We start from the raw sequence: 26756 nt of genomic DNA on the forward strand, positions 1-26756 counted from the left end.
GATAAAAAACAATCTCTCCAAAAAAAAAAAAAACAACAACTTCTGAAACAATTTCACTGGTTTCACAGGAATTAAGTTTGAAATTAGCTCCAAGAAGCTGCTAATCAAATAACTTAATTAAACGGATGATGAGCAAGAGTGCAGACCTTGTTAAAAGGTTCATGTCTGGGCGGTTGGCTGCGCCACCGCATCCAGGTTTGTTTCAGCACACAGCCAGAAAAGGTTGATATTAATGAGTTCAGAGAAACGTGTTGCTCTCTATCAGTCTAAGAAAGATTATTTTACAGAGAAGAAATCTGTTTGTCCCCCCCCAACATCTGCTGAATTTCCCCAAACTGAAGGTTTCTGAAGGTTTAACTTGAGGTCAAGCTGTGCAATCCTCCAGAAAAATTACAAAACAACCCTTACATCCACATCTAACTCTACAGGACTCTATTCCCAAGTTATGTTTTAAAGGTTCATGACTACGATTATGAGAAGGCTTGAATAGCTTGTTTGGAAAGACTGCCTGGAGGAGGCATCTTGCCTCTACTTACTTTTAAGCATCAAATGTACAGGACAAAGACACGGGAAACTCAGTTTTCAAGATGAAGTAATAATGAAGTCTATAAAATGCCACAATGTGCCCACACAGCCTGTCAAGTGTAACAAAAAGACATTTAAGAAATGTAATCGCCTCATAGCTCCATGTGACATGACTCAGATTTTCACGCACCAGTGATTACATACCCCTTCTTCATGCTTTGTCAAACCACAACTTTATACATTTTTGAGTTGGCTGAATGTAAATGAATCCTCAATACAAGGCTCAAGATCTGCTGTTGAACTGCATATTTTCTTATCGGATCTGTCGTGTTTTCAACCAACTCTTCCTCTAAATTCAATTTGGTCCTGCACCTCAGGGCTTGGGTTTTTGCTACCAACTAATCTGGACTTATGCTACCTGTACACATTCAAGAGAATTATCTAAAGCAGGTAGGATGTTAACTGCTTACACCTTTTTAACAGAACTTCACATAAAAAATCTTGAACTGCCCCTTTTATTTTAAGGAAATTGTTTAGGATGGAGGGGGAAAGTTGTGAGGGTTTTCTGAACATCTACGCCCAGTACTTCAATCTCCACGGCCCGGGGCAAATTTATCCTTCATCCAGAATCATTTTGTTGGCACAAAAGTATAACTAATTAATATTAAGTCCTTAATAATTATCATTGATAACGTGAACGATCTCAGTAATGTCACAATCTGTTTGATTTACTATTAATCCCTCCCGTCACTGTGAGGCATTTTATTACTGCTTTCAATAAGGCAGATTTAACTTCCACCGTCATGTGTAGGCAGCCTGATTACAGCTATTATTTTTAATAAAAGGTATTGGCTCTGGGATCAGTTGGTCTTGTCTTGTGAATAGCTGGTTGCGCACGGCTAAGCTGTTCTCCACCGGCCTGCAAGAGATTTAATATCTGGAACAGTTTAGGCAGAAGTCTGGCCGAGGCCCCTACTTTTCTATACAAAATGCAATCTGCCTCCAATCAGAACTGACACTACTGTTTACTGCCTGACAGTCCTGCCAAACAGTACACAGCCCATGGTACGCAAGACAGTGACAGATAGTGGCAGGCTTAGCCGAGACAGTCAACAGGCTGGAGTGAAGCTTTTCAGGGAAGGAAAGTCTGTAGTGTGGGTAGGATAAATTCTGCTGGCTTTTCACAGAGGATGGAGAAGGCTATCTCATCTCCATCAGGAGCACTCACTCTCTCTCCACAAATTAATTGAATGTCAGTCAAAGGGAAAGTGAAACAGAGGTGAGAAAGTGACTCAAACCTTTGTGTTCGAGCAAAAATGGAAGACGGGCAGCCGGGGTTTAAAATTCAAACCTTTAATGCTCAGGAGAATGCGCTCAAGGAGTGAGGGGCCACCAAAAATTGGAGGCAAATAAAGACGGATGTGTGGTCAGAAACGTAAACGTCCACTAAAAAGAGATGCTCATATACCAAAAGCAGACTTTCAAGAGTCCGGATAAATAAACACCAGCTGCAAAGAAACCTTGAGAGATTCATTAAAAGCCCCTTTCTGATCCAAATTACATGCTGTTTTTTAAAATCTTTCTCAATAATTTCACCTTTCGACTTTGTTGGATCCAGTCCTGAATAAAATCATTGGTAATATTCCACAGTAATGGCATAAAATTGCTACCTGAAACAACTTTAATGCTCACCGTTTGAGTTTGTGGCAAAGACAAGTAACCTCTATCAAATGTGGCTACACCCACAATACTTTTCAGGGGTCTCGTTGTCAGAACACATTAAATATGATTCAGCCTTTTTTTTTTATATAAAAAAAAAAATATATATATATATATATTAGCCCAGGTTACACTTCATGCTGCTGTGCTGCATTAATATTGTGCATGCAAAATCAATAATATCCATGGACTTAATATGCTAAATCAAGTAGGCAGAGTTTCCCCCATATAAGTAACATCATCAATTCAAATATTCTTTCTTTAATAGCGGCAAAAAAATAAAAATTAAAAAATAAAAAGGAAAATCCCACTTTGACAGAGTGAAAAAATATTTGCCACCTTTTATTTATTTTTTTGTGTTTTATATTTTCTTACATTCATGATTTTCAATGACATTTCATAACCTGCCTGACTAAATGTAAAGCAGTCTTCCAATGATCATCTCACTTATTATGGAAGAAAAGTTATCCAAACAACCTGACCCTAAGTGCCACATAGAAAAAAAAATTATATGTGAAATTATTCTACTTAACTAAAAGATGAACTTATTTGAAGTTCTTTTACACATCTTTAGAGATCGCTGTGAAATGCACTGTTTAATAGTTTAGATTATTAGTGCAGCTTGTTGATTTGCTGCTTCCAGCATCTCCACCAAGGCTGTTTCTTGAAATGTGTTTTGCCACCTCAGGCTCCTGTTTTGGGTTGGTGAAATAGATCCAGACTGATTTCAAAGGAAAAATAGTGCAACTTACAATCTTAAAACAAATCCACCAACCGTTGTTATATGATACTCTAGAGATCAAAAAGATCAGCTTAGAAAAGACAAATCACCTAAATAAAGACTCATTGAAACTATCAATTAGTTTATATAAGATCAAATCAACTGAAAAAAAAACTTGGATCTTACCTTCCATCTCCATGCTGGGATCTGGTGGGTCGTTATCTTTCCTTGGGACAAGTTGTTCTTGATCTGATGGAAACAAAGGAAATATGTTGTTTAATTTGACACAAGCCTTCACAGGACAGTTTAACCATCTGTTTGAGTCAGTAGAGAAGATAAATTAAAGGAAATGGTCAGCTGTACCAAAGCTTCTGTTAGAAATATACCTTTGTTATCCTCCTTTTCTTTGCTGGTGTCCTGTTTATTGTCATCTTCCTCGATGTTAGTGACCATTTTGCTCTCCTCTTCTTCTTTTTCTTCACACTTTTCATGTTCGTCATTCTGTTGCTGTTCCGACTCCATTTTGTTTGAATTTTCATCCTCATCTTTAAATAGTTAGAAAACAAATAATAGGAAGAGAGTGTTGAATGATTAACTGGGGCATTTGAGTGTCACATGACAGTTTTTAATATGTGGCAGAAACATAACCTCATACTCCATTACTGCTGACAGAAATCTCTAAAACATTTATACAGTAACACTTTGGTCTCTCTTTTTGCTGAAATGGAGTTTGACAGATGACAGGAAAAGACATTCAGACTAAAAGAAAGACAAAATCTGGGGAAATATTGGCTGCTGAATAAGATATTTCAAAAGTTAACATTTGTACATTTATTCTTGTAATATAGGTGACAGTGTAAAAATTAAGCTCAAAGTATTATAGCAAAAGCTAATTATGTCTATACACACAATACACGCACACATCAAACTTTTCCGATTTGTATTAGTTCGCAATAATATAACACTTACTTTTGATCTATCCCATAAAATGAAAAAAATAAATAAATGGGTGGCAATGAGACAAAAAAGTTGAACAAGTTCAAGGGGTGCCATTACCTTTGTAAAGCACTGTACTGTGTGGAGCAATTTCTGTTAAATTATCCTGCTGGTCTCTTTTGCTCTTAACTCCCTGTTTGTGTCTCATGAGAAGGTAATTACACATCCAAGATATTGGATAGCATCCCAGGGCAGCATTTGCTAGAACTTGCTCACAGAATGCCTCCAAAATTCATGCAGAGAGAGGCTCTATCTGTCAAATCACTGTCAATGGCATGGGATTTGAATAAAACAAAAACAGAAGAGAGATGAGGCGCCGCTCGCTGCCAGTATGCAAATGCCGAATCTTAATTATATACCAGCAGCACAGAGGATATTCGAAAAAGAGAAACGGTTCTGGCTCAAAGTTAATGGCTGCCAATGTGCCAAAAGAAAATGCACAGATACACGTATATACCCTCTACCCGCACAGCTCAAGAAATAACATCTGAGCTTTGGGATGCTCCACGCTGATGTACTCGGAGATTTGCACTAGAATCGCTCTGCTATAGCTCTACTTTAAACAAAATGTCCATGCAGTACCTTTACACTTTAAGCTTAGAAAGAAAAACCAAAGCTGAATTTCAGTTTCCGACAGAGACGGGAAGCAGGTCAACATGCTACTTTAGGATGTGGTGGCTAGTGAGGTGGAAATCTACACTTAAGATGATCACATCTAATCAAAGCCAGTGTTTGTCCTGGAAGATTGGACTCCAAACTAAACCATACCTTGGGGTTGACTCGGCATGTCTTCGTCTTCCGGTTCTGAAAAACAGAGAAGGAATTCAAATAAGGGGAAAAACATTCAGGTTCAGCACTGAAGCAGAGAGTCGAAATGATTCGACTTTCCATATCGCCTCAAAAAGCATTTTTTTTTATTCCAACTCTTTGTACAGCTTTGTCTTTGTACTGCAGTATGAGAGCAATGGAACCACAAAGACATGCATAAATTAAGAGACAAAAAAAAAGAAAAGAAAAGAGAAAGAATGTCACTTCTAAAGCCATACATAATTGAGGGATTTCTTTGTTCCAAGCAAGTGATAAGAGACGTTTTTTCTTGTATGTCGAAAAGGAAGGAAAGGCTGAGCAGAGATGAATAAAAAATTCAATTTTTTGATGACAAATGGCATCAAGAAGCATTGGTGAAGCAGAGAGACTGAGAACATGTTTTAATGGTGCGTGGAGCTGCTTTACCATCGTTCTTCTCCTCTTCGTCATGAGCTTCCTCTTTACCTAGAAAAGAAGGGGAAGGAGCTGTCATACAAGTACAAGCATGAATGTGAAAAATGCCAGCTATTCATATCAGGAAAACAAAGCAACGAGTCACACTAATCATCAGTGTTCATCTTCTCTCTGCAAAGGACTCATTTCAGTAGAGCTGACATCACGTTTTGCAAAGTGCTTCACAAAGAAAGTTTGTTTTATCAGTCCAGGGCACTTTATCTACGCTTTAGGGTGAACTACACCTGCAGGGCAGGGTAATAAAAATTATGGAAATTGTTCAATCTGGAAGCTTTTTATGGGAATTTATGGTACTAAGTCAGAATTTAAAGCATTGAGGGTTGGCGCTTACCAGGGATTTTAAATGAAGTTTGGGATATATTTTAGCAAAGCCTTGATTAGAACGAGCAGATTTCAAGTGGTGTCAAGTGCAAAGAGGTTGCTTAACCAGAAGCTCCAAGAGGCCAATGACATGTTCAGAGGAGCTCAGGTGAGAAAATCTTTTGACAAGATAACTTGGCTTTTACATCTAGAAATCTGGTCTTGGTGGGAAATGGGCAGCAGAAAAATCATTTTCAGGGGACAAATTAAATTTGTGGAAAAAAGTTGGTCTGGTCAGATGACACTAAAACACACCATCTCTGCTGTGACATTTGATGATGGCAGCATCATGCTGTGGGGATGCTCTTGTTCGGTATAAACAGTAACAAGAATTTGGCTTGTGTTACACAAAGAGTAATTTTGAAAGAAAACCTGTCAGAGGCAGCAAGATTTAAATGTTGGGGCGGAAGTTCATTTTCAAGCAGACCAACAGCTCTAAACACACAACCAGGGCGTAGTTAAAGTCCAGTCAGATATGCTCTCTATCCAATTTGACTGAGCTTGAGATATTTAGTAAAAACAACAACAAAAAAAGAGAAAAACCTTCACTATCTAGATGTAGATAGAAACATAAACCAAGACTAAAAACTTGAAATTACCCCAAATGTTGGTTTCTATAAAGTATTGACTCAAAAGAGCTAAATAAATATACACAACACACTTATTTTCTTATTTTTGAGAGTAAAACAGTTGAACTCATCCACCATGTCCTGCCCATTTCCCAATCATGCATTTTTGTGTTGATCATATATAGTTTAAATAAAATGCATTGAAGTCTTTGGATGTAATGTGACAAAATATGAAAAAGTTGAAGGGATATGAATACTTTGGCATGGCACTGCATGCTTTCAGTGTAGAGCAGTTATAGTAACGATGATGATGATGATGATGATGATGGGTCTCCACTCTTGGAAAAATAAAATAAAGCTGTATATTTAATGGATCATGTTACAAGTTTTATGGCTCACCATATACCACTTGATTTAGATTTAGTTGCGTAGTTTACATGCATATCATCACCACTCTTAAAGTCAGCAGACACGTCGCCATCTCCCTATGTTAAACAGCTTCTAATAATATGCCAGCATAAAAGGCAAAATATGCGTATATATTTTTATAAGACATTAATCTGCCATCATATATGCCGCTCTCATCCTCCGTGTCCCTCTTTGCTTCCTCCCGCACTTTCCCATTTATGCACACACATAAACCAATGACATTTTGGACAAATTGAGTAAATGAAAGCCATGACACCAATAAGAGAACATGCTTCACAATGGCTATTGTGCAGCTTCTATAATTGCTTTTTTAACAAGCTGCAGCAAGAGGCCATTTTTTCATATCTATGCAATTTTGTGATGCACTCAGAACAATAAAACTGCCAACCTCTATTAAATGGGGGAAAAGGCCAGTCCTACCACTGCCACATGTTTGTCCCAAGTACCTCTGTCCATCACGCAGAATGCCAGTGACACACAGATGGCAGCGCTTTGTATTAATCATGACTGGCATTTTGAGAAGAAGCCACAGACAGGGGGGCTGAAAAGAGTACTTCACCAGGAAGAACTGTGTCAGAATAATACTTCCCAAGCCTCGAAAACATCCTAAACCTGTTCTCTGTGAAAAAAAAAAAAGGTATTCATGGCTTTTTAAAGTGATCTTTATTAACCATATATCAGATATGACAAAGTACCAAAAGTAATTTCCTCCATGTTATTTGATCATTTGTGTTTGGCTTATTGAATGGAACAGTATTCTATTTGGGATAGAGGATGCAAAGGGACAGATTGTGGATACACACACACACACACACACACGCACACTCACTCGCATACAACTCCTAACAGAGTAGATTCTGGGTTGATGTGATTTATAATGGCTCCAAGTTGGGATCAATTAGACTGCTGTCTCTCCTCACAAAATGAAACCCCAGACCCGAACGCCCCGAACAGCAGGTGGCAGCATTGTCACAGCTTTCTTTACCAGAGCGCACCATATGATACTGTCACAGCTGCGAATCAGTTTCTGACATACTTCACAGAGGAGGCTTCAGCAAACACCACAACATTTCCAGTGTCAATACGTCCATGAAACCTGCTTTGAGAAATGTAGGAACAAAAAAGCAATTTCAGCCACTCTGCTGCACTTTTGTACACAAAACAAGAAGGCTGGAGTGTATTTCTGAAAAAAAGAAGAAAAAAAAAAAAAGACAAATCTTACTCACTCTGAATGATTTATTTATGTTAACATAAAAGCCAGCAGGATTACAAGGACGTTAATAATTTAGGTCTTAACATGCAGCATACCTCGTGTGTCCTACTTGCGTGACCACTGAGTAAACCAAAAGTGATGATGATACTGTCAAGGAAGTTGAAGTGGTGTTTACATTCAGCAAATAACAGTAAATATTAAATCCCCATAAACACCTACAGTGCTGTAAAAAAGTATTTCCCCTTACAGACTTCTCCTGATTGCTTATCTATCTCATGTTTTGGAGGAAAAGAACCAAGTAGCAAATGAAAACAAATCAAATGATAATTTCATTTACAAGGGTTACAAAAAAAGGAATTGCCTCATAACGTGGTAATTTGTTGCGGCAATGTTACTAGCAAGAAAAGTTTGCAATAATCAGCAATGAACCTTTTACATCGCTGTGAAGGAATTGGTTCCCATTTCTCTTTGAAGAATTGCTTTGTTTCAGTCAAACTGGACTGGTTTGGTGTGTGGTCGCTGATTTTCTAAAGCCCTCCAGCCCTCTGGAGGTGGAGTTGCTGGCGGGGCTTTGGATAATTGCTCTGCTGCATAACAAAAGTGTGCTTCAGTTTAAGGTGAAGAGCTGGTGGGTTTCTCAGTCCAAAGCATATTTTCCTAAAGTCTTGCTGATCATCAACATGTTTTGTGTTGTTTTTGGTGAGCAGTGGTTTTTGCCTAAGAACTCTCCATGTTCTTTTACTTTTTCCAAAATACTGACTGAGGCAGTTGGCTCTGCAATGCCAATGTAGATGCTGTTCTACATTCTTTCATTACCTCCTGAATGATTTGTTAATGTGCTTTTGATCTAAATATGGTAGCCTGCCAAAGGTTCACCGCTGTTCCATGTTTTCTCTACTGGCAGATAATGGCCTTCACTGTGGCTCAACAAAACCCTTAGAAATGACTTTTGAATCCGAGCCATGAAATCTGATGAACACAGAGTAACGCATTATATTTTTTCAATCTTTTAACCCACTTCAGGCTGACAAAGAAGTTTCATTGAAGCGACTTTTAATTTTCGGTGGGTTTGCAGAGCTTTTTATTTATTTCAAATTACATTTTGTATTTACTCAGGGAAAAACATCTTTTGGAAATCTTTTATCCTACTTCACGTTGTTAAAACAGATACTTTTTTTAGATTATTTTTTTTTAAATCATAGGTGCAATTGCATTGCCTTTTCTAGCCTTGATAAATGCAATCATTTAAAAACTGCCTTTTTTCAATGTTTTTTTATTGTAATTTATTTATTATTTTTTGCATTTACTGTGGACCAAAATATCTTTCGGCAATGAGACCTGTCTATCAACATGAAGCAGATCAAAAGATCTTTTGGAAATCTTTCAGCCTGCTTCATGTAAGTTAGACAGGTACTATATTTGTTTTTTTGTTTGTTTTTAATAGTTTTTTTTTACTTAATAAAATTAATTATTAGAAAAATGCATTTATTTATCCTTGTACAATATAAAAATATATTTTATAAACTGACAGAATAATAAAAAACTGTAAGTAGGCTAATACTTTCCCACAGCACTTTGCACATACTCATCAGATAGGCTCAGATAGGCCCACAGCCTTGTCTGTTGTTTCTTTGATTAAATCCACTGAAGCAAAAGACAAAAAGAAGAGAGACCTTAAAAAATTCATGAGACATGTAAAGTGGGGAAAAAAAAGCTCTGGGATGACCCAAAGCGATCATTCTGAGACCTTCAGCATGTGAAATCTGTGTGTGCAAGCAAAGTGCAAGTTCGTTTGTGAGCCACGTTTGACAGGCAGCCACAGCGTAAAAGATGGCATCCCATGGAGAGGCTGGCTGTCAGTCCACACAGTGTTATTAATCTACATATCTGTCCACACCCGCGCAGAGATGCGCCATCTTTCACCATCATCCCCCTCGCTCCCCCTCAGGTTATTCTCAGTATGCATCCAATGCCAGGCATTGATTTCTGGCTCAGTTTTCACATTTTACTGTGGCTTGCCCTGTGACATCAACTAATCTCACTAATTCCAACCTGATATCAGATAATAGACACTGTGAGGTGTTCTCAAAGAGCTTATATTTCACCTTAGACCTCTGTGCCAGCACTTGGATCAGCGGGTGGCCCACCCTTTCCTTCCCCCCCACTTTTATTTATGTAACTTGCAGCGTGTGCATGCTGTGCTTCTGTTTCATGTGGATTATCACAGCACAGCTCGTCCCCACACACACTGTTGATCCGCGACACTATTTCTCAAATTCCTCTGATTGCTTGAGGTTTCATTTATTAGCTACTTACACTCATCAGCCACTCATTAACATAAACCTCATGATTTATGCCCTTAAAATGAATTAAACCGTTTCCTTAATATGTTGACATGATCGCGACCCGACCCCAGATCATCAGAAGATAATGGAAAGAAGGATAATATAATATAATATAATATAATATAATATAATATAATATAATATAACTCAGATTTAGATTTACATAGATTGTCGCCAAAAATGTTTACAAATATGAATCTGACATGTGGCTTGATTATCTATTACATTTATTTAATTCGATATCTCTAAATAAAATCCAATACAAATCCAGTAAAATCCTGGTTCAAAAAGTGGCAACAGAGTCTGTGTGGAATTAACACACAGTATAAAGTCAAAGTCCAAATTAATCCCACAGCAGATTTATATCTAAAGTCTTTTTTCCCGTTGAGTCACAGCTTTGCTTTCTGAAAGGAAATGAAGAATCTCTCAAAACAGTCTAAAATTTTGAAATTAGCATACCTTTTGAAAAAAAAAAAAAGATTATGCTTCATAAAAAAATATGTCATGTTAAATTGTTTTTATGCTCTTCTCAATAATAAATAGAAAAATATTTTTTGGAGTTACAACAAATCAAACCATTCTTCAAATTGCTTTCCAGCTTTCTGCATGCGTCCACTTGTAATTTGGTGATTTATCTTTTGTGATGACCTCCAAGTCTTTTAGGTTGGAAGGCCTCATTGCCATCACCCTAATCTTCATCTCCCTCCACAGATGTTCTATCAGATTCAAGGGACTTTGACTGGACAGCTTTAGTTGAATTTCAGAATATGCTGGGTTTTCATTATTACCATTTTCTTCCTTTAGCCCATAGGGGCCCAGAGGGCTTTTGCTTGTAAGGTGAAAAAGTAATTACTTATATGTGTTGTGTATGAAACAGAGGGAGAAGGGAAGCCCTACAATAACCTGCAGTCCTCCAACAGTGAATTATTCTTAGAGGAGCAGTGAAGAACGCCTCTGTACCTTAATGGGGGACCCAGTAAAACGTATGCATTTACCCCCTGAGGAGCATAATGGATATGATGGATCCACTAACATCTACTGACAGGTACCAGTTTCGGTAAAATAAAAAAATAATAATAAAAACCCAAAATAAAATCCCCCCCAGATCGATGACACCTCATCAGAACCCCAGTACAGACAGGATACAGTAAAATACAGCTGTGTGTTTTCAAAGGAGGAAGCTCCTTCTCTGTTGTTCTAAAGCATCTTAGGGTGCCCGTCTCACACAGCTGACAGTGTGCTTTTCCAGCTCACCGTTCCTCTGCTCTGTGGTATCTTGACATCTGAGCGTTTGCTAAGATTAATCCCTCCTATGTGCTACATTGAACCACACCTAACCTTTACAGTGCAGGCAGAACAAAATCATTTCATTCCCTTCCTCTGAAAGAGGTTGTCTCAAGGACTGACTGTTCCCAAGCCGGGAAGCTGCGTCAAGGCCTTTTGTGAATGGATTAGTTACTATTAAGCTGCGGGGTCTGATAAATTAGGATTTCTAAAGATTATTACAAAATGCTTATGCCCTTCTAATGCTGGTGATTGAATTTTTAGAATCATCCTGAATTACGGTTGTGGATTAGAGAGGAGGTAACTTGCAGAGGAAGATGACTTGTTATGCTTTGTTTTACAGCGTAAATTGTATTGTCGCCCTTCAAGTGACTGCGATGTCCAGAGGATCGCGAGGAGCAGATTCTCCAAAGAAAACAAGCATGACTGTTATCTTCAAAAACTTCCTACAATCTTAAGGCTTCAAGACAAATGGATGGTGTACAATTTTAATTGCCTACCAACGCCCTCCAGTGTAAGAATCTCATTATCTTTGGTCCATCGTATTGGAGAAGCCTATAATTGTTTCAACATTACACATCCAAAGGGGCTGAAGCTGCAGAATAGCCAGATAATGGCTTCCTAAACAGGTTTGCCCGAAAGAAAACATTCTTTTAAAAAAGGACCAAGCTTCATCCTCTATTCATTTCCCCAAAGAGGAGAGCGAGGCATCAGAGAGCAAGAGATTACCCAGCAAAAACACATTCCATTAGTTTAGACATGCTGGAAAATTTTTCTGTAAACACATATCAGTGTAAGAGGCTCCCACTACCAGTAACGCTGCCTGGCATGCTCAACATTAAAAAGAATTGGAGTAGAAGACAAACAGACAACAGGCAGACATATAGATTTAGTAACACGCTCACCCTTTTCGCCATCCTCTGCCTCTTCCTTTGTTGTAGATTTTGTTGATGGAGGTGTGCTGTCTGTAAATAAACAATGAGAGTTGGTGCTTCACTCATGCGGTACTGATGCGTCTCTATCCACAAAAAGCAACAAGATGCAACTCTTTTGTCAGGTCTTGTCGATATAAATTGTCAGGTGGGTTGGCATGAGTAAATAAAACTTATCCTACAACCCCTATGTCTGAAATGCTAAAATAAACACGTTTCTTAGCTCAACCCAAAGCATTTTACCATTTTGTTTTGTGTTCTCCGTAGACGCCGATATTCAAAATGTTATCTCCATAAGGTGTTTAAGATGTATCTGCAAAGCTGGATAAAAGTATCAAAGGTAAAACTCGTCTTTGTTGTCGAGCTGGAAAAGTTGAGTATGGAAATCCTTAGAAGGTCGTCCAAAATCGATCCCGTTTTAATTTCTATGGGAATGTCAGAATAAATACACTGCAAAGGCAGTTTTGTTTGTAAGAAAACAAGCAAGTGCCTAGTTTTTAGTTTCAAGCTGGCAGAATGATGTAAAATAGACTTTTTTGAGTGTTATGTCATGTTACAATGTTATTCTCTCATCAAAAACATACCAGGAGTGTTGCTCTGATTTATTCATGATTTGGGGAAAATCCTTGAATCTCCAATATACTCAGAGCTCCTCCTAGGAAATGGCTCCCCAGCCAAGACCGCACCCAACAGAGCAACACAACCCAGCACTCTGCCCCACTCAGCTCCTCCAGACTAGCAGCAGCAATTAGCAAACACCTGGTGAAACGGCGCATCTGTGGAGTTTATCATGCAAGCCAATTCTCAGTGCAATGCTCCTAAGAATGATTGTTAACACCATAGTGATGGCAAGCATTATTGAGATGACATGCTAAAGGAGTGTCAGAAATAGCAGGAGCTTCTTAAAGAGACAGCGGCCCAATTTAAAAGTCACATTCTATTAAGTTCTGTTTGATATATAGAGTGTTTTCATAACAAGCGAAGGTAACATAGTTACTTGATTGGGCTATAAATCAAGTATTTTTATTAGAAAATACATAATATCGTCCTTTTAACAAGTGAGACAACTATTTGAAGAATGGTTGTACATTTACTCAACCAGGTTATGAAATGTGAATAAAGTAAATATAAAACATAAAAAAGCTGCAACGTGGCAAATACTTCTTCACTGTATGTTAAAGGGGGTATTTTATTACAACTGAAGGTAACATAGTTACTTGATTGTGCTATAAAATGGCACGAGGGGCCTGGCAAACACATAATACTGCCTATTTAATGACATGCAGTCTAATCAAAGTCCAAATGTAATATAATGCAATCTAATTCATCCTGTAATGCCAACTGACCAAGTTATATGCATAAGGAAGTGCAACCAACTGCACAATTAATTTTGGAGTAATCTCTCATAATGTGCAAGCATGTGAGGGTTTAATGCAAAGCCATTAATTTAATACATTACAGTTAAATGCATCAATCATTTACTATTTTGAATAATTTGTAAATCAATGCATGAGGGCTCAATTTAGATTTAGAAAATAAAAAAAACAAAAAAAAACTTGACATCCTAAAACAACACTCAGTCTTGGCTGCCTAAGTTCGGCGTGCCTCTGAGGAGACCGTACAACTCTCTTCTGTGGCTTTGTTACCTGCCTGAAATAAAACCAACAACATAAAAAGGAAATCTCCAGAGGGAGAGGAGGGAAGAATGTGAGGCTTTGAGACCATCTCCAGACCACTGTGTGAGCCAAAAGCACCATTCCACGTTAGCATAAAAATCATTTGACGCTTTGAGTTGGTTCCAAAGCTGACTGATTCAAACTCTGGCTGATGGAGTGGAATAAAAGACCAGTTCTTGGCACCCACAAAGAGGGAAATCAAACAAGGCCAAACTGGACGAGGACAGGAATGGTATGATAAAACAAGAGAGCTAGGAATTATCAGGAATTGTTTCAGCTGGCGTTTTATGGTCTGATGGTATGTTATTATAGAGTCTGTAATGTAAAACAGCTAGTGAGGAGCTCTATAGAAATAGTGTAGGCTGTCTGGGCTAAAAATGCATTTGGTCTGAGCCAAATCTTTATGATGCAGCCATTACGTCCACACAGTTTCACTTTGAAATATCACATTTTACAGTGCACGTATAAAATAGCTCTTTTATGTTTGCCCCAAAATGGACTCCCTTTGAAAACACAGATGCGTGTAATTGGCAAATCATGGGAGTGACTTTGGGAGGAAAAACATTTTGATAGCACCCAGAGCTCTACATTTACTCTAATGTGGCCACTTTCTCCAACAGACAGTAAAACTAATGGTGTTCTCTGCTTAGTTGGGTTCACGTGTGCTATGAGATTTTTTTTTTTTTTTTTAAAAGCATCAGCAGCAGAAAAATTTGGATCTTCTCTTTTATAAGGGAAAACATCATCAGGTGCAACGTTCCCTAGAGAGCAAACTGCTGCAGGCAGGAAAATGCTTTTCACAGAAATAAATCTCTTCAGCAGCGACAACAAAGCTAAACTATGCTGCATCTATTGTTTAACAACACACACAATCACAATTCCATGAGGTACTTTGTTTATGCCGCTGCTTATTCAGGACATCAGTGCATGGATGAATGTCAATAGTTTATCCCGATAAGCAACATCTGGGAGTTTTGGGCTGCGTGCCACATGATGTGGTGGAGATAAAAGCATCATGCGCCGACAGTCATGTTTGTGCTATCATCTGGCTTATGCTGTGGAGGAATGCCAATCTGTAGTCTCTTTGTCACCGCTCTAGGTGGTCTAAAGGCATTGTGGCCATAAGCCGGATGAACGGAATGTTGTCGGGGGAATTAGCTCTTGTAGTGTAACGCACCTGACATGAAGTATTTTTATACTAAGATGAGTTAGGCCAGGGATTCGGCTTGTCAGCAGATGCATAAACATTCAATTTCGTCTGCCGCATAAAACCCAGCAAATCACTGTCACAAGCCAGCGCTACGGCGCTCACTCACCCTCTGTCTGCTTTAATGGAGGTGTTAAGGTGAAAAGGCAACCATGAAATATTCTGTCACTCACCTCCCTTCAGCTGCTCCTCCGTAACCTCGATGTCATTGTCTGGAAGGAGGAGGGAAATGAGTGTGTTAAAGCAGGCAGCTTTATAAAGTACAATACAACCTGTCATCATAAACTGATTACACTTTTTAGAACACAGTATTTCAACACTGTGTGTCTACTTCACGTCTTCCAAACAACAAGCCTACAACGCACTCCTTCAGTTGATTGTTGCAAATATTAGTTGACATACAGTGCTGTGGAAAAATATCGAACTTTCTTCAATATTTTTGATTCAAATGCAAACTAAACATTAGTTTTAGCCCCACTTGATTTTAAGTCATGTAAAAGCTTAAGTGTCATCCATCCATCCATTTTCATCCTACCTCCAGCGGCAAACAAGCGGGAGACGGGAGACACCCTGAAGAGGTTACCAGTCCATCACAGGGCAACACAGAGACAGAGAGGACAAAGAACCATGCACACACATCTAAGGAGAATTTTGGAGAACCCAATTAACCTGACAGTCATGTTTTCGGACTGTGGGAGGAAGCCGGAGTACCCGGAGAGTACTCCGGTTCTCCCCGGGCTCGGAGAGAATATGCAAACTCCTGTCTTGGAAAATAAAACTTTCGCTTATTTACTGGGAAGAATGAACTGATAATGAAGGTTTCTGAGCAGGTGTTATACTTATGGAACTGATAACGGAGGTTTCAGTGAAGATGTTTTTCTTCTCTTTCCAACCAAAACTCCTTTGAACCAGATTTGATTTAGGGACAGAGGTACCAATTAACCAGAGATGGGAGAAACTGAGAGAAACGCCCTACAGGAGAGAGACAGGTGGAAGGCACCGTGATATAAAACTGCTGATATAAAAGGAGAATTGTATGTGTTAAGTTTCACTTCTTGATTTTCTTTTCTCAGACGCTGATATTTACTCTGATTTTCTAAATAAAATATCTAAAGACAAATGCGCATTTCTCTGATTGATTCAGTGTTTCTCTCTCTCCCAAAACGAAAAAGATTTTTCCTAAACACTCCATGCAGAAAGACCCAGATCCGGAAATCGAACCCAGAACCTTCCTGCTGAAAGGCAACAGTGCTACCAACTCTGCCACTGTGCAGCCTTAAGTTTAAGTTCAAGTTTACTTTTCAAAACTGAACAGTTAGTATTAATGAATATTTAAATGTAGCATATGAGACTATAGCCAGGTGGTTAATTTCCATAACTAGTCCAATTTGTGTGTTGATATTAAAACACAATAATAAATGCATAAAACCACCTGAAAATCTATATTTTTTTGATAACACTCAATGTAGACATTGCTGGCTTTTGAAGAACCAGTCTTTAAGATGTTTTTTTTAAATTAGACCCAGTAATAACCCAACTCCATTTCACATCAGTCTCTTATTATTATGACAAAGCTCTGAGTATGTGAGTATGCTGTTTAAGAATGTCATATTCTTCAGAGATTTGTTTTCAATTAATTAAGTTCATTCTGCAAGACTTGGCATGAGTGACATAAAACCTTATATGTCCTGAAATTACAAGAACTGCAGACTGGTCTTGACAATTGTACCTTTTCCCTTTGAGTCCCTCTATCCCTGCTGTGAGAGAGACTTTAAGGTGAGTTACAGGTGTCTCTGGATGGATAAGTTGAGTTGCACTGCATGAGATGAGAAACAGGCTTTGGGATCTGCTTCTGGAGGAACTGTTGAGTGAGAGTTTGAGCTCCTGGTTCTTTTCTCAAATGCATTCCTACACTCAGATCTTATGCAGCACAGCATGCTCAGGGTGTGTTGTGTCATGCCACAACAGTTGGCATGCTTGTTTTTTGTTTTTTGTTGTTTTTTTTCCGAAGTACAGTTCATATGAGTGAAGTATGCACATTTTGTGATTATATATGTATATACGGCTTGGTTTGACTCGGGGAAAATGATTGCATTGCGGTTTAACAAGCAAAAGAGTGTGTTTGCTTTGATGAAAGGCTGTTGTCATCTGTTCTGTAGAAGTGCAACCATCAGAGCTCCCTGCGGATTCTGCGACAGGCTTTTCTTTTGTATAACACTGAATAAAAGGGTACAGTGCATTAATCTAACCCTGCTCGGGGAAACAAAGAAAGGCCCACTGATACAGTAACAACAGTGCAAGAATGGAAACAGAAGCTGCTTCAACTACTGCCAAATATTATAGCGCGGTTTCACCAGCCAAGCACTCGTCCAGGCAGGAAATGTGCGCGCCGTGGTCATGAATAACTGTATGTGACGCATTTGCTTTTGTCCCCGTTTTCTTCCTGTTTCTCCATCAATCATTCCAGCAAAGTTACTTTTAGAGCCATGCACAAAGATGTCGAGACTGACAGGAACAAAACTGCGTCAGTGTTGGTAGATCTTTTTATGGTAAATTAAAGCTGAATATTAAAAATGTGATCATTTTCGAAGCGTTTTGATTGAGAAATCCATTGGAATGTTTCAATCTGCAAGTGGGTGAATTTTGTCTCCAGCAGAGCCTCAAGAGAAGAAAAATTACCCTACACAGTGCTTGAAACCGTCCACAAATTTTGTTTAAACGTTTAGCTTAAATATTCTTTTGGTATCTAATCATAAAATACACACGAGGAAGTGACTGGGATTTGTATGCATGTTTAATTATTTGTCCTTTTCTATTTTTGTTCTGGTTTTATTTGTCAAGGGTGCTTGTGATGTAATACTTTTCCACTAGTGGTGTCTTTACAGTCAACAACATTTTGCACAGATATGTGCCCATTTGCAGTGGGAGGTTTGGTAGCCCACTTTGACAAGAGATGGTTTAAAATATTTTTCTATGTTCTACTGATAGGTACTTCTTTTATACAGCACCCAACAGCAGGAGGTCACCCAGGGTGATTATGCTTTGATTCAAGTGTCAAAATATGTCAAGGTTTATCAGAAGCGTACTCAACAGGAATAGTGTGGCATAAAGCTGTGAAATTTTTATCTTTCCTCTCACGACATGTATACAAGATGGATTTTTAAAAGTGAAATGGAAGTAGGCCAGACAAAATGGCAATGTCTAGATACAAAGTGTGGGCATGAATTGATGGAAAGAACTGGCCAGTCCTTCATTGGTCAATGTTGTAGTTTCCCTGCATAATGCTGCCATTATGATTGCAGGGTTTGTACATTTTTATCTTTCATTGAGATGCTTTATAATGCCATTAAGTCAATAAAGTCAACTTAGCAGCAGAAGTAAATATAAAAGAAATCTGATCTCACACCAGAACTGCCAAATGTTTGCCAAAGCTGACTTGACAGGACACAAAACCAAGAAAATTGTTGGTATAATGTGACCGAAAGTTGAAAAGTCAAAGGTTGTGAATGCTTTCGGAGGAGACTTAAATTGTTGATTTTTTCAAGGCAAAATTTAGCACAACTGCCGGCAAAGTTCATACCCGTCTATTTTAAGAGTTCCCCTTAAAATTTTCCATTTGAAAGGCTCTCCTCATTCACCCTTCCGCAGAAAGAAAAAAAAACACAAACACAGATTTAAAGCTTATTCTAAGATACTAGAAAGGCTTAATATTCTATCAGGATTTAAAACTTTAATGACATGGCAAAAATATATCATAGACTTACAAAGATTATTATATTATATACACACTTTTATATTAAACATCAAATAAATCTTGCCTAAAAAAGAATTCACTATAAAAGAAGATTTTCTTTGGTAATGTTTGAACTCAGATTGAACAGCCTTAAAAGCAGCAGTTCAAACTGTTTAATGTTAAAACTGGGACTGTACTAAAACCAGGCCTATTCAGTAAGTAACCATGTCAACACAACAGTGAAATGTTGATAAGCAAATATGCAGGGCTTGTTCACTACATGTCTGATTTATGCACAAACATGACCCTTTTTCACTGATAGCGAGCTGAAGCTGAATCCTCGTGCTGCCAAAGCTGAGCCTGTGCTTTCTCACAATCACATCACTAATACACCATGGTTTCCTCATTTCCCAAACCTGAGGAACAGCTTTGTGGAACCGACACAGACTTCATTTTCACCCCTCACAGGGTTCCCTTAGCCTTTCATACCCTCCCTCAACAAATTACATGTGCGCGATAAAAGCGCGCGCATGCCACAGCGCTACTTCTTCCGAAGGAGTAGGAGAGCCATGGTATTTATTTGTTTTTGGTGAGTGTGTGTGTGTAGAAATGCTAAGGATATAGAGTGTATTAAGAACCATGTAAATAAATGTCAATTGGGAAGTCGGTGAAACAGTTGGAGAGAATGCAGCAGTCTCTGCAGATCTGTGGGTTGTGTTAATATTGTCAGCACCGTGGCTGATTGAGGAGAAGAGGAGATGGAACCCAGCTTGTGGGCAGCCACCCGGATCATATTAGGAGAGGAGTGTACCCAGAATCAATTTCTACATGCTTTTTACTCTCTACAACCACAGCTGCCTGGCTGCTTCCATTCTCGCAAATAACACGAGCCGAGACAAGCATGTGGTCAGACACGACAATCAGAATCAGAGTATAATCACATGATTAAATAAATTAACTGAAGTGTGTGTGTGTGTGTATGCGTATGCGTGTGTGTGTGTGTACAGCAAAGTCCAAGTGTCCACACACCTCTCACTTTTTTTTTTTTTTTGGTTTGCATTTTGTGAAATCACAACCAAAAACAAAAACAGTGATTTTATGTGACAGCAAAAGAAAAACAACGTAGTAAATATTACTGAAGTGTAACACAAACTGTATGCAGTGGATACAGTGGCAAACATGGAAGCTGAAATACCTTCTCAGTGCAGTCTGACTGAGCATTTTCCATTTTGTGTCGATGAACAAGCCGATTTTTAACATGAAAGACTGTGGAGACATATCTTAAAAGACAGTGGAAATTGCAGAGATGGATGGTTCTGCATGAGCAAGGAATTCAAGTCTACGTCACACTTTTCAAAGGTTTATTTGCCAAAAAAAAAAAAAGTAAAAAACTTTCAGAAGCATATCTCATTTTCCTTTGATGTCACAATGTTGCCGTTTTTATGTTCGCCAAATAAAATGCCAAGAAATTACAGTCAGGTACGATGACAAACTGGAGGATAATTTTCAAGACACAGTAAATCCCGTCAAGGTATTATTTTCTTTGTTTAAAAAACACAAACGCAGCAACTGTTGTGGTTCTGATTACATTTCTTCAAGCAGGACAAACACTGGTGGTTCTTTTAACAAGGCAAGAATAGGTGGCGTAATTATCAGATCCTTATATCAATGCGTACAAACCCTGATACTGAGCTATGTAATGGATAATGATTGGTCCAATGCAGGTAAAAGATAGCGGTGGTGTGCACAAGCCTTTTTGTCTATTTGCATATATCAGTCTTTGTGTGCTTCAGAGGTTCCACGACTCTGAATGCATGAAGTGCTCCTTGAGCTGGTGATACATAAAAGACCTTTGTCTGCTTGTATCAGTACTCATTAAATGAGCCTGCTTGAACACAAATAACATACCAGTGCAAAGCAGAATGTGCAGTCATTCGTAAGCATGTCAAAAGTGGGAAATTCAATACTCTACATGGTTTAACTACCTGTTTCCAGTGTGCGCCATGGCTGGTATGCACGATTATTATTGTCAGCAGAGGCTATTTTTCAGTTTCCTCCTTCTGCAGACAAGTAACCATATTTTGGCTCCCTCTCACTGACAGCTTGTGGAGATTCACATTGTAATAAAGCAATTTCCTGTATGCAAATGTCCTGTTTACACATTCTTGCTCCAGTCATTGTCACTTGACAGATTGCTTGAATACGAGGAGAGCGGCTATACAATGAAAAACGGGAGTAGCGAGACTTCAAAATAAAAATCTATTCTGTCTGCCCTTAGCTCAAGCATTCCTGAAACCGATGAGACGGGGGAAGATCTGGACTTCTAACATGACCCCCCACCCTCCCTTACACACATATACAAATACTAAAAAGAGCACAAAGCAGTACCAATCACCGCAGCTCTGCAGCAGCTTGCTGATAGAAGAGGCAATGGAGAAGCCCCTCCTTAATGCAATAGGAAGGAATGATAGAAAGTAGGAGAATAAGGTAATGGGCAAGTGAACGAGGAGAGGCGTAAGTGAGAGCAAGTAAGGAGAGGAAGAGGAAAAAAAACCGGCTGGTCGATATAACGGAGAGTTATTGAAAGCGAGCATGCTGCAGGAGACAGAATGATCTTAAGCCTCAGTGTGTGGCATCGGTGTGGATCCACACCACTGTCTTCCCCTGGCAGTGAGGATGATGAGATGTTCTGAAAGTGTTCGAGCACACCTGCAGAGCTAATTCGCAGCGTCTGATTCACTACCACCATTCTGCACAGGCTAAATGCAAGTCTTTTCACACTACGGGGTTATGCATTAGTGACATGTCGCAATCATACCAATCAGCATTTCTTTCTTTACAGCAAACCTTTCCACGACCTCCGAAATACATTTTGCTGGATCAGCCATATGAATCCACTCCCCCTTCCATCAGGATGTAGTCGACATTCACGGGATTCTTAATTTCACGTCTCTGTTCTTCCTGACTGAACGTGTTGAAAGAGCTTCAGTTTTCACTGAGGATGTGGTAAATGCTTTGATCTTTGATCATGAGCTGAAAGATTAGAACAGGTGTAGGTGAGAGTGGAGTAAAAATGTCTGGCTCACCGCTGACATTGATCCAGAGTGGAAAAGTCACACTCACTTATTCTCTCCTGCCCACACGTTAGCAGAGCAGACATGAGCGCGGCCCTGAACCTCAGGGGTCAAAGAGCAGATGACGGGTGAGGAATGTCATGGTATCTGCTGCAGATATTAATTAAATCTCTGACTCCTGCTTTCAAAATTTACAAGCTATACAAAAGTTTTCATAGTTTTTAAACCTTTTCACATTTTGCCATACTAAAGCCTCAATCTTCATTGTTTTCCTGTAATCTGACACCCCAAAATAAAACCCAGTGCAACCAGTTCCCCGCAGCAGTCAATTCTACTTACAAATTAGATATCGTCTGAAGGCACTTGATTGCAATTGACTGTACCACTGACAGTCTAGTACGGCTCCATTGGAAACCCAAATTGAAACATTTGTTACCTCTTCAGCTGGTGCAGTTCGCTTTTACACAACAAATAAAAGCCTTTCAAAACCTGCTCCCCCCACCTCGCCTGTGGCGGCACTGCATCAAGAACCACTGAATGAAGTTACACAAAAACCTCTGAAGAAGGTTCTTTACGAGTTGTATACAAAATGGAACGGCAACAAATTTTAGAAATGATAACATTTCTTTTTGGACTTAGCTAAAAGACCACAATCCATTTCTTTACGCTAGCCTAGACTCTCACATTTGCATTGGATATATTTTCCCAGAATGCCCTATGATACCGTTCGCTTATTGCTTTCGGGGCGGTTTTTGGCCCTCTTTGCAACCACGTATGCATTCAAACAGCACCGGAGTTCACTTCAAACAAACCCAAATTACGCATTAGCACCTCCACAAACAAAACTGACTTTCTAGAAAATTAACTAGAGTTTGATTTAGGGGGACTAAACAGGGCTGGTGTGAATGCAGCCTTAGGGTATCGAATTTAAGGCAGATGAAAACAACCGCCCTGTGAGGAGAACAAACAGCATTATTAAGACTAAGGAACACCCCAGACAGCTCAGAGCCAGATTTACAGAATAGCTACAAAGCCACCAAGACCTGAACATCAACATAAATAGACATTTCAATCAAGAAAAACTAGTGTACTGACTCTGGAGGAGCTACAGAGATCCTCAGTTCAGAATCTGTAAACTATTTAAGTATTAGCTGTGCACGCCATGAATCTGGCCATTAGTGTGGCAAAAAGAACAACATTGCTAAAATATAGCTCTAAGAATATATCATGAAGGCAAAACATAAGAAATATTGAAAAATCCAATGTGACTAAAATAACTTTTTAGCCTAACAGCAAAACATCAGAGCATAAATATGTGTCAGCATGGCCCAGTGAAAGTCCAGATCTAATTCTAGTCAAGAATCAGCGGAAAAACTCGATCCATTCTGACTGACCTTAAGCTATTTTGCAAAGAACAAGTAAAAATTGTATATTCTAGAAAGAGCTGGCACTGAAAGTTTGCCTCGCAAAGTTGTGGCACAGGGGGCTAAACAGAAAATCATCCCAATTATTCTTTACTCAAGAAAGAAAGAAAAAAGTTTGAAAACCATCTAGGTTTTTACTTTGCCTTCATAGTTATGCACTGGATCCCAAAATACAATGACATTTTAGGTTGTAAGGTGACAAAGTGCCAGAAAGTTTAAGCAGCATGAATACTTTCCACAGGGCATGGTAATTGCTCGCTTCGATGGCTTTACCAGACTATAAGTAAATATCTTTGGATTGCTCTTTGTGCCACACACACTTGGCGCCTGTCATTTTATTTTAGCCCTGCTCCCTGTTTCAGAGAGATGTGGAGCATTTATCCCCTGACTACACTTTTAAATGGCGAGAGAGATAACTGGAGAACAACAGCTCCAGATTCTCATCTCAAAACACTAATATGATGAGACGGGTGCTGGGTGCAGGAGGGCAGGCAGGCATAATTAAGGTCTCTCCTCAGAATGTAATCTTTCAGGCAAGAGCCTGGGCGGAGGGGCGGGGGAGATGACGGGAGAGCAGGGAGAACAAAACACTCTCCATCTGGGAACAGCCAGATGAAGGCCTGAGAGCTGGTATTCCGCTGGGGAGGTGAAGAGGGAAAAGTGAGGTAAATGGGAGGTAATGCTAGGCTGGTGAAGCCAGCCAGCCTCTTTCAGCTCCCCGGCTATTCAGCTCAGTCCTCTGTGGAGCCCCCATCAGAGCTGGTGACTGCTCCCTGTCCCCGTAAAAAGATGATGGCATGAAAAGGGGCGAGTGAATCGAGAGAGGGGCAGAAAAGAGAGTGGGAGTAGGAGATAATGGATGTTTGTTTATTCCACACGTAGAGCTGTGGAGCAGTAACCAGGGATGATATGTTGCTATGCATACGCACCCCTGAATGTTTTCAGCTCTTGCAGGAGAAATCCAAGTCATTATTACACTGAAATGAATCTGCCATTTACATCCCACTAAGATATTTAAAACTGTAGAACAGATCAGTCTGCAGATAAACTGAAAAAGACGTCAACTATTCTAATCGCATTAAAGCAACGCGTGGCGAACTTGGCATTTGATTTGACAACTTTCCGCACTGATTTTCTCGGCATTTCATGCTTTCACGTTTAAAGATGTCACTCAAGTCTGACAGGTCTTTAAACCATTTTCTCCAGGGAATAAACAACATAGATCGCAAATTCTCTTTATCGCTATAGTGACTAACAGCGAGAGATATCCCATACTTTCTAAATAGTATGCTGCCATGGTAACAAGTAATCATTTCCTTAATTTGTTTTGCTCAAAGACAAACCCCCCCACCAAAAAACAGGTAAAATTAGCAAAACAATGCAAAATGCTGTCCTTGGGAAGTAAACATCCTTACCTTGAAAGATGATGGCCATTTTCTTCTTGTAAATGGCAAAATCAGTCTCGAGGAAGACACAAAAAATGACTCGTGTGATCTGCAAAGAATAAGAACAGGAAGACGAATGTGTGATTACTGAAAACAGACTAAAACATATTTTTCTTGTTAATTATACAGCAGAAGACTGTATAAACCCAGACAAGATAAAAACATGTAGTCTTTAAGAGCATAATAAAAACATCTCTCATAAGACACCAAAACAGTTCACTAACAAGTAATGAATCTGAATTGGAGTCTTAAATTAATAACGATTATAAAGCCATAATTTAAATGTTGAAAATTGAATTAGATTTAACAGACTATTTTTCATCATTCTAATTTTTTTTTCTTTTATTAAAAGTGGCTTAGGAAAGCTGTGTAAATTGAAGATTGAAATTTATCAAAGCAGTAGGGACTTTGAACAAAGCTAAATAACAATACTGCAACTTTTATAAAATGACCAGGCTTTCAAGTATAGTCTGCAAATTTCTTATCTGGGTCTGGGTTTTTAGAAGGTACTGTAAGAAGCTTCAAGTTACTGTTTTATCCATTTCCAAGCCAGTTTTGAAGTGCTTTTGGGATCAAAACACTTAAATGCCTCTGAGTTTTAGCCATTTAGATGTTGACTTAAATACAATGTTTTTTTATTTCTTCACTTTGTGCAGTGCACCAGAAAAACTAACCTTCCCAGTATGATGACAGCACCACCATGCTTGAAACTTAGTACAGCATTCTTACCTTACCTACAAACACTTGTCTCCTCACTGTATTCAAATGGCTCAATCTTTATCTCTTTTTCTCCACAATAGATTTTGCCCATTCATGAGGGCAGCTTAAATTGAAAGTGGGTTTTCACAATTCACCTGTAGCAACTAGAAGCCTAAGAAATGATCTTAAATGTTTCTTTAAATATAGATAATTTGCATACCATGTTACTGAAGACACAAATCACATAAACCTGGCCTCATCACACACCAGTGCTGTGGGGGCATTAGGAAAAAGGGTTTTGTTTGCTCACTAAATAGATAGAACAACAGTGCAGCACTTCTAAACTGCTTACTGAAGACATCTTATAGGTAGATTTGATATTAGGCAAAGACTTTATAATTACAAATTAAAATATAATAACATCGAGCAATTGTACTTGTTTAATGATTTTAAATTTGGTTACCGTTTCCTTTTCTACCCCTTGGGAAATAAAAACTCCTAAGCTAAATTGAAAAAGTTGAATTGTTTTAATCAGAGGCCTCATCTACATGGGCATACGGAAGAAAATCAAACAGGTAAATCAAGTTTAAAAAAGTAACAAATTCAGCAAAAAAAAAAAAAAAAAGCTAATTTGCAGTTTGTAAAAATGAATTAATAAAATGCTACTACAGTACAAAGATTTTGAGGAGCCAGGTACCCCCACCACACACACACGCACACAGTGACAATGGGGCTAAAAGCAGACACACAGGCAGCTCTTTAGATTGCAGAGAAAGAGGTCACCTCTTTCACTTTCACCCGTCTCCGCTGCATGTGCAGGCATCAGTCAGACAGAAGCATTAAACACCAGGCATCTCATCATTGCTTTCCTGAATAATGGTGATTTTACACAACAGCCACAGTATCTGCACACCATCGTCCTCCACACAGCGCAATGATATGTCGAGGAAAAAAAAACGGAACTAAAAGCCTCATTCCCAACACTGCTTGACACTTGGGGCAACATCAAAGAGGCCCCCGACTGGTGCTTATACACATATACAGTACACCCATTAATACTTTATGATGGGGATTTTGAGTAAATGTTAGAAATTGTATTCAGGACATTTTTATTTTTTCTGGTT

At 38.9% G+C, this 26756-nt stretch overlaps 1 protein-coding gene across 1 annotated transcript in view; it reads right to left on the reverse strand.

Annotated features, from left to right (window-relative positions):
• macrod2 (mono-ADP ribosylhydrolase 2) overlaps positions 1-26756 on the reverse strand; it is a 479923-nt gene that overhangs the window by 20067 nt on the left and 433100 nt on the right. Inside the window, exons 9-15 of the mRNA XM_007546309.2 lie at positions 24904-24982; positions 15431-15469; positions 12348-12407; positions 5195-5233; positions 4730-4765; positions 3352-3510; positions 3152-3214 (exon numbers count right to left, since the gene is read on the reverse strand). Coding sequence (XP_007546371.1) covers positions 3152-3214; positions 3352-3510; positions 4730-4765; positions 5195-5233; positions 12348-12407; positions 15431-15469; positions 24904-24982 — 475 coding nt within the window. The remainder of the gene's footprint in view (positions 1-3151; positions 3215-3351; positions 3511-4729; positions 4766-5194; positions 5234-12347; positions 12408-15430; positions 15470-24903; positions 24983-26756) is intronic.

This window comes from Poecilia formosa, unplaced genomic scaffold (assembly GCF_000485575.1).
Source record: "Poecilia formosa unplaced genomic scaffold, Poecilia_formosa-5.1.2 Scaffold15, whole genome shotgun sequence".
In the NCBI taxonomy this organism is placed as follows: domain Eukaryota; kingdom Metazoa; phylum Chordata; class Actinopteri; order Cyprinodontiformes; family Poeciliidae; genus Poecilia; species Poecilia formosa.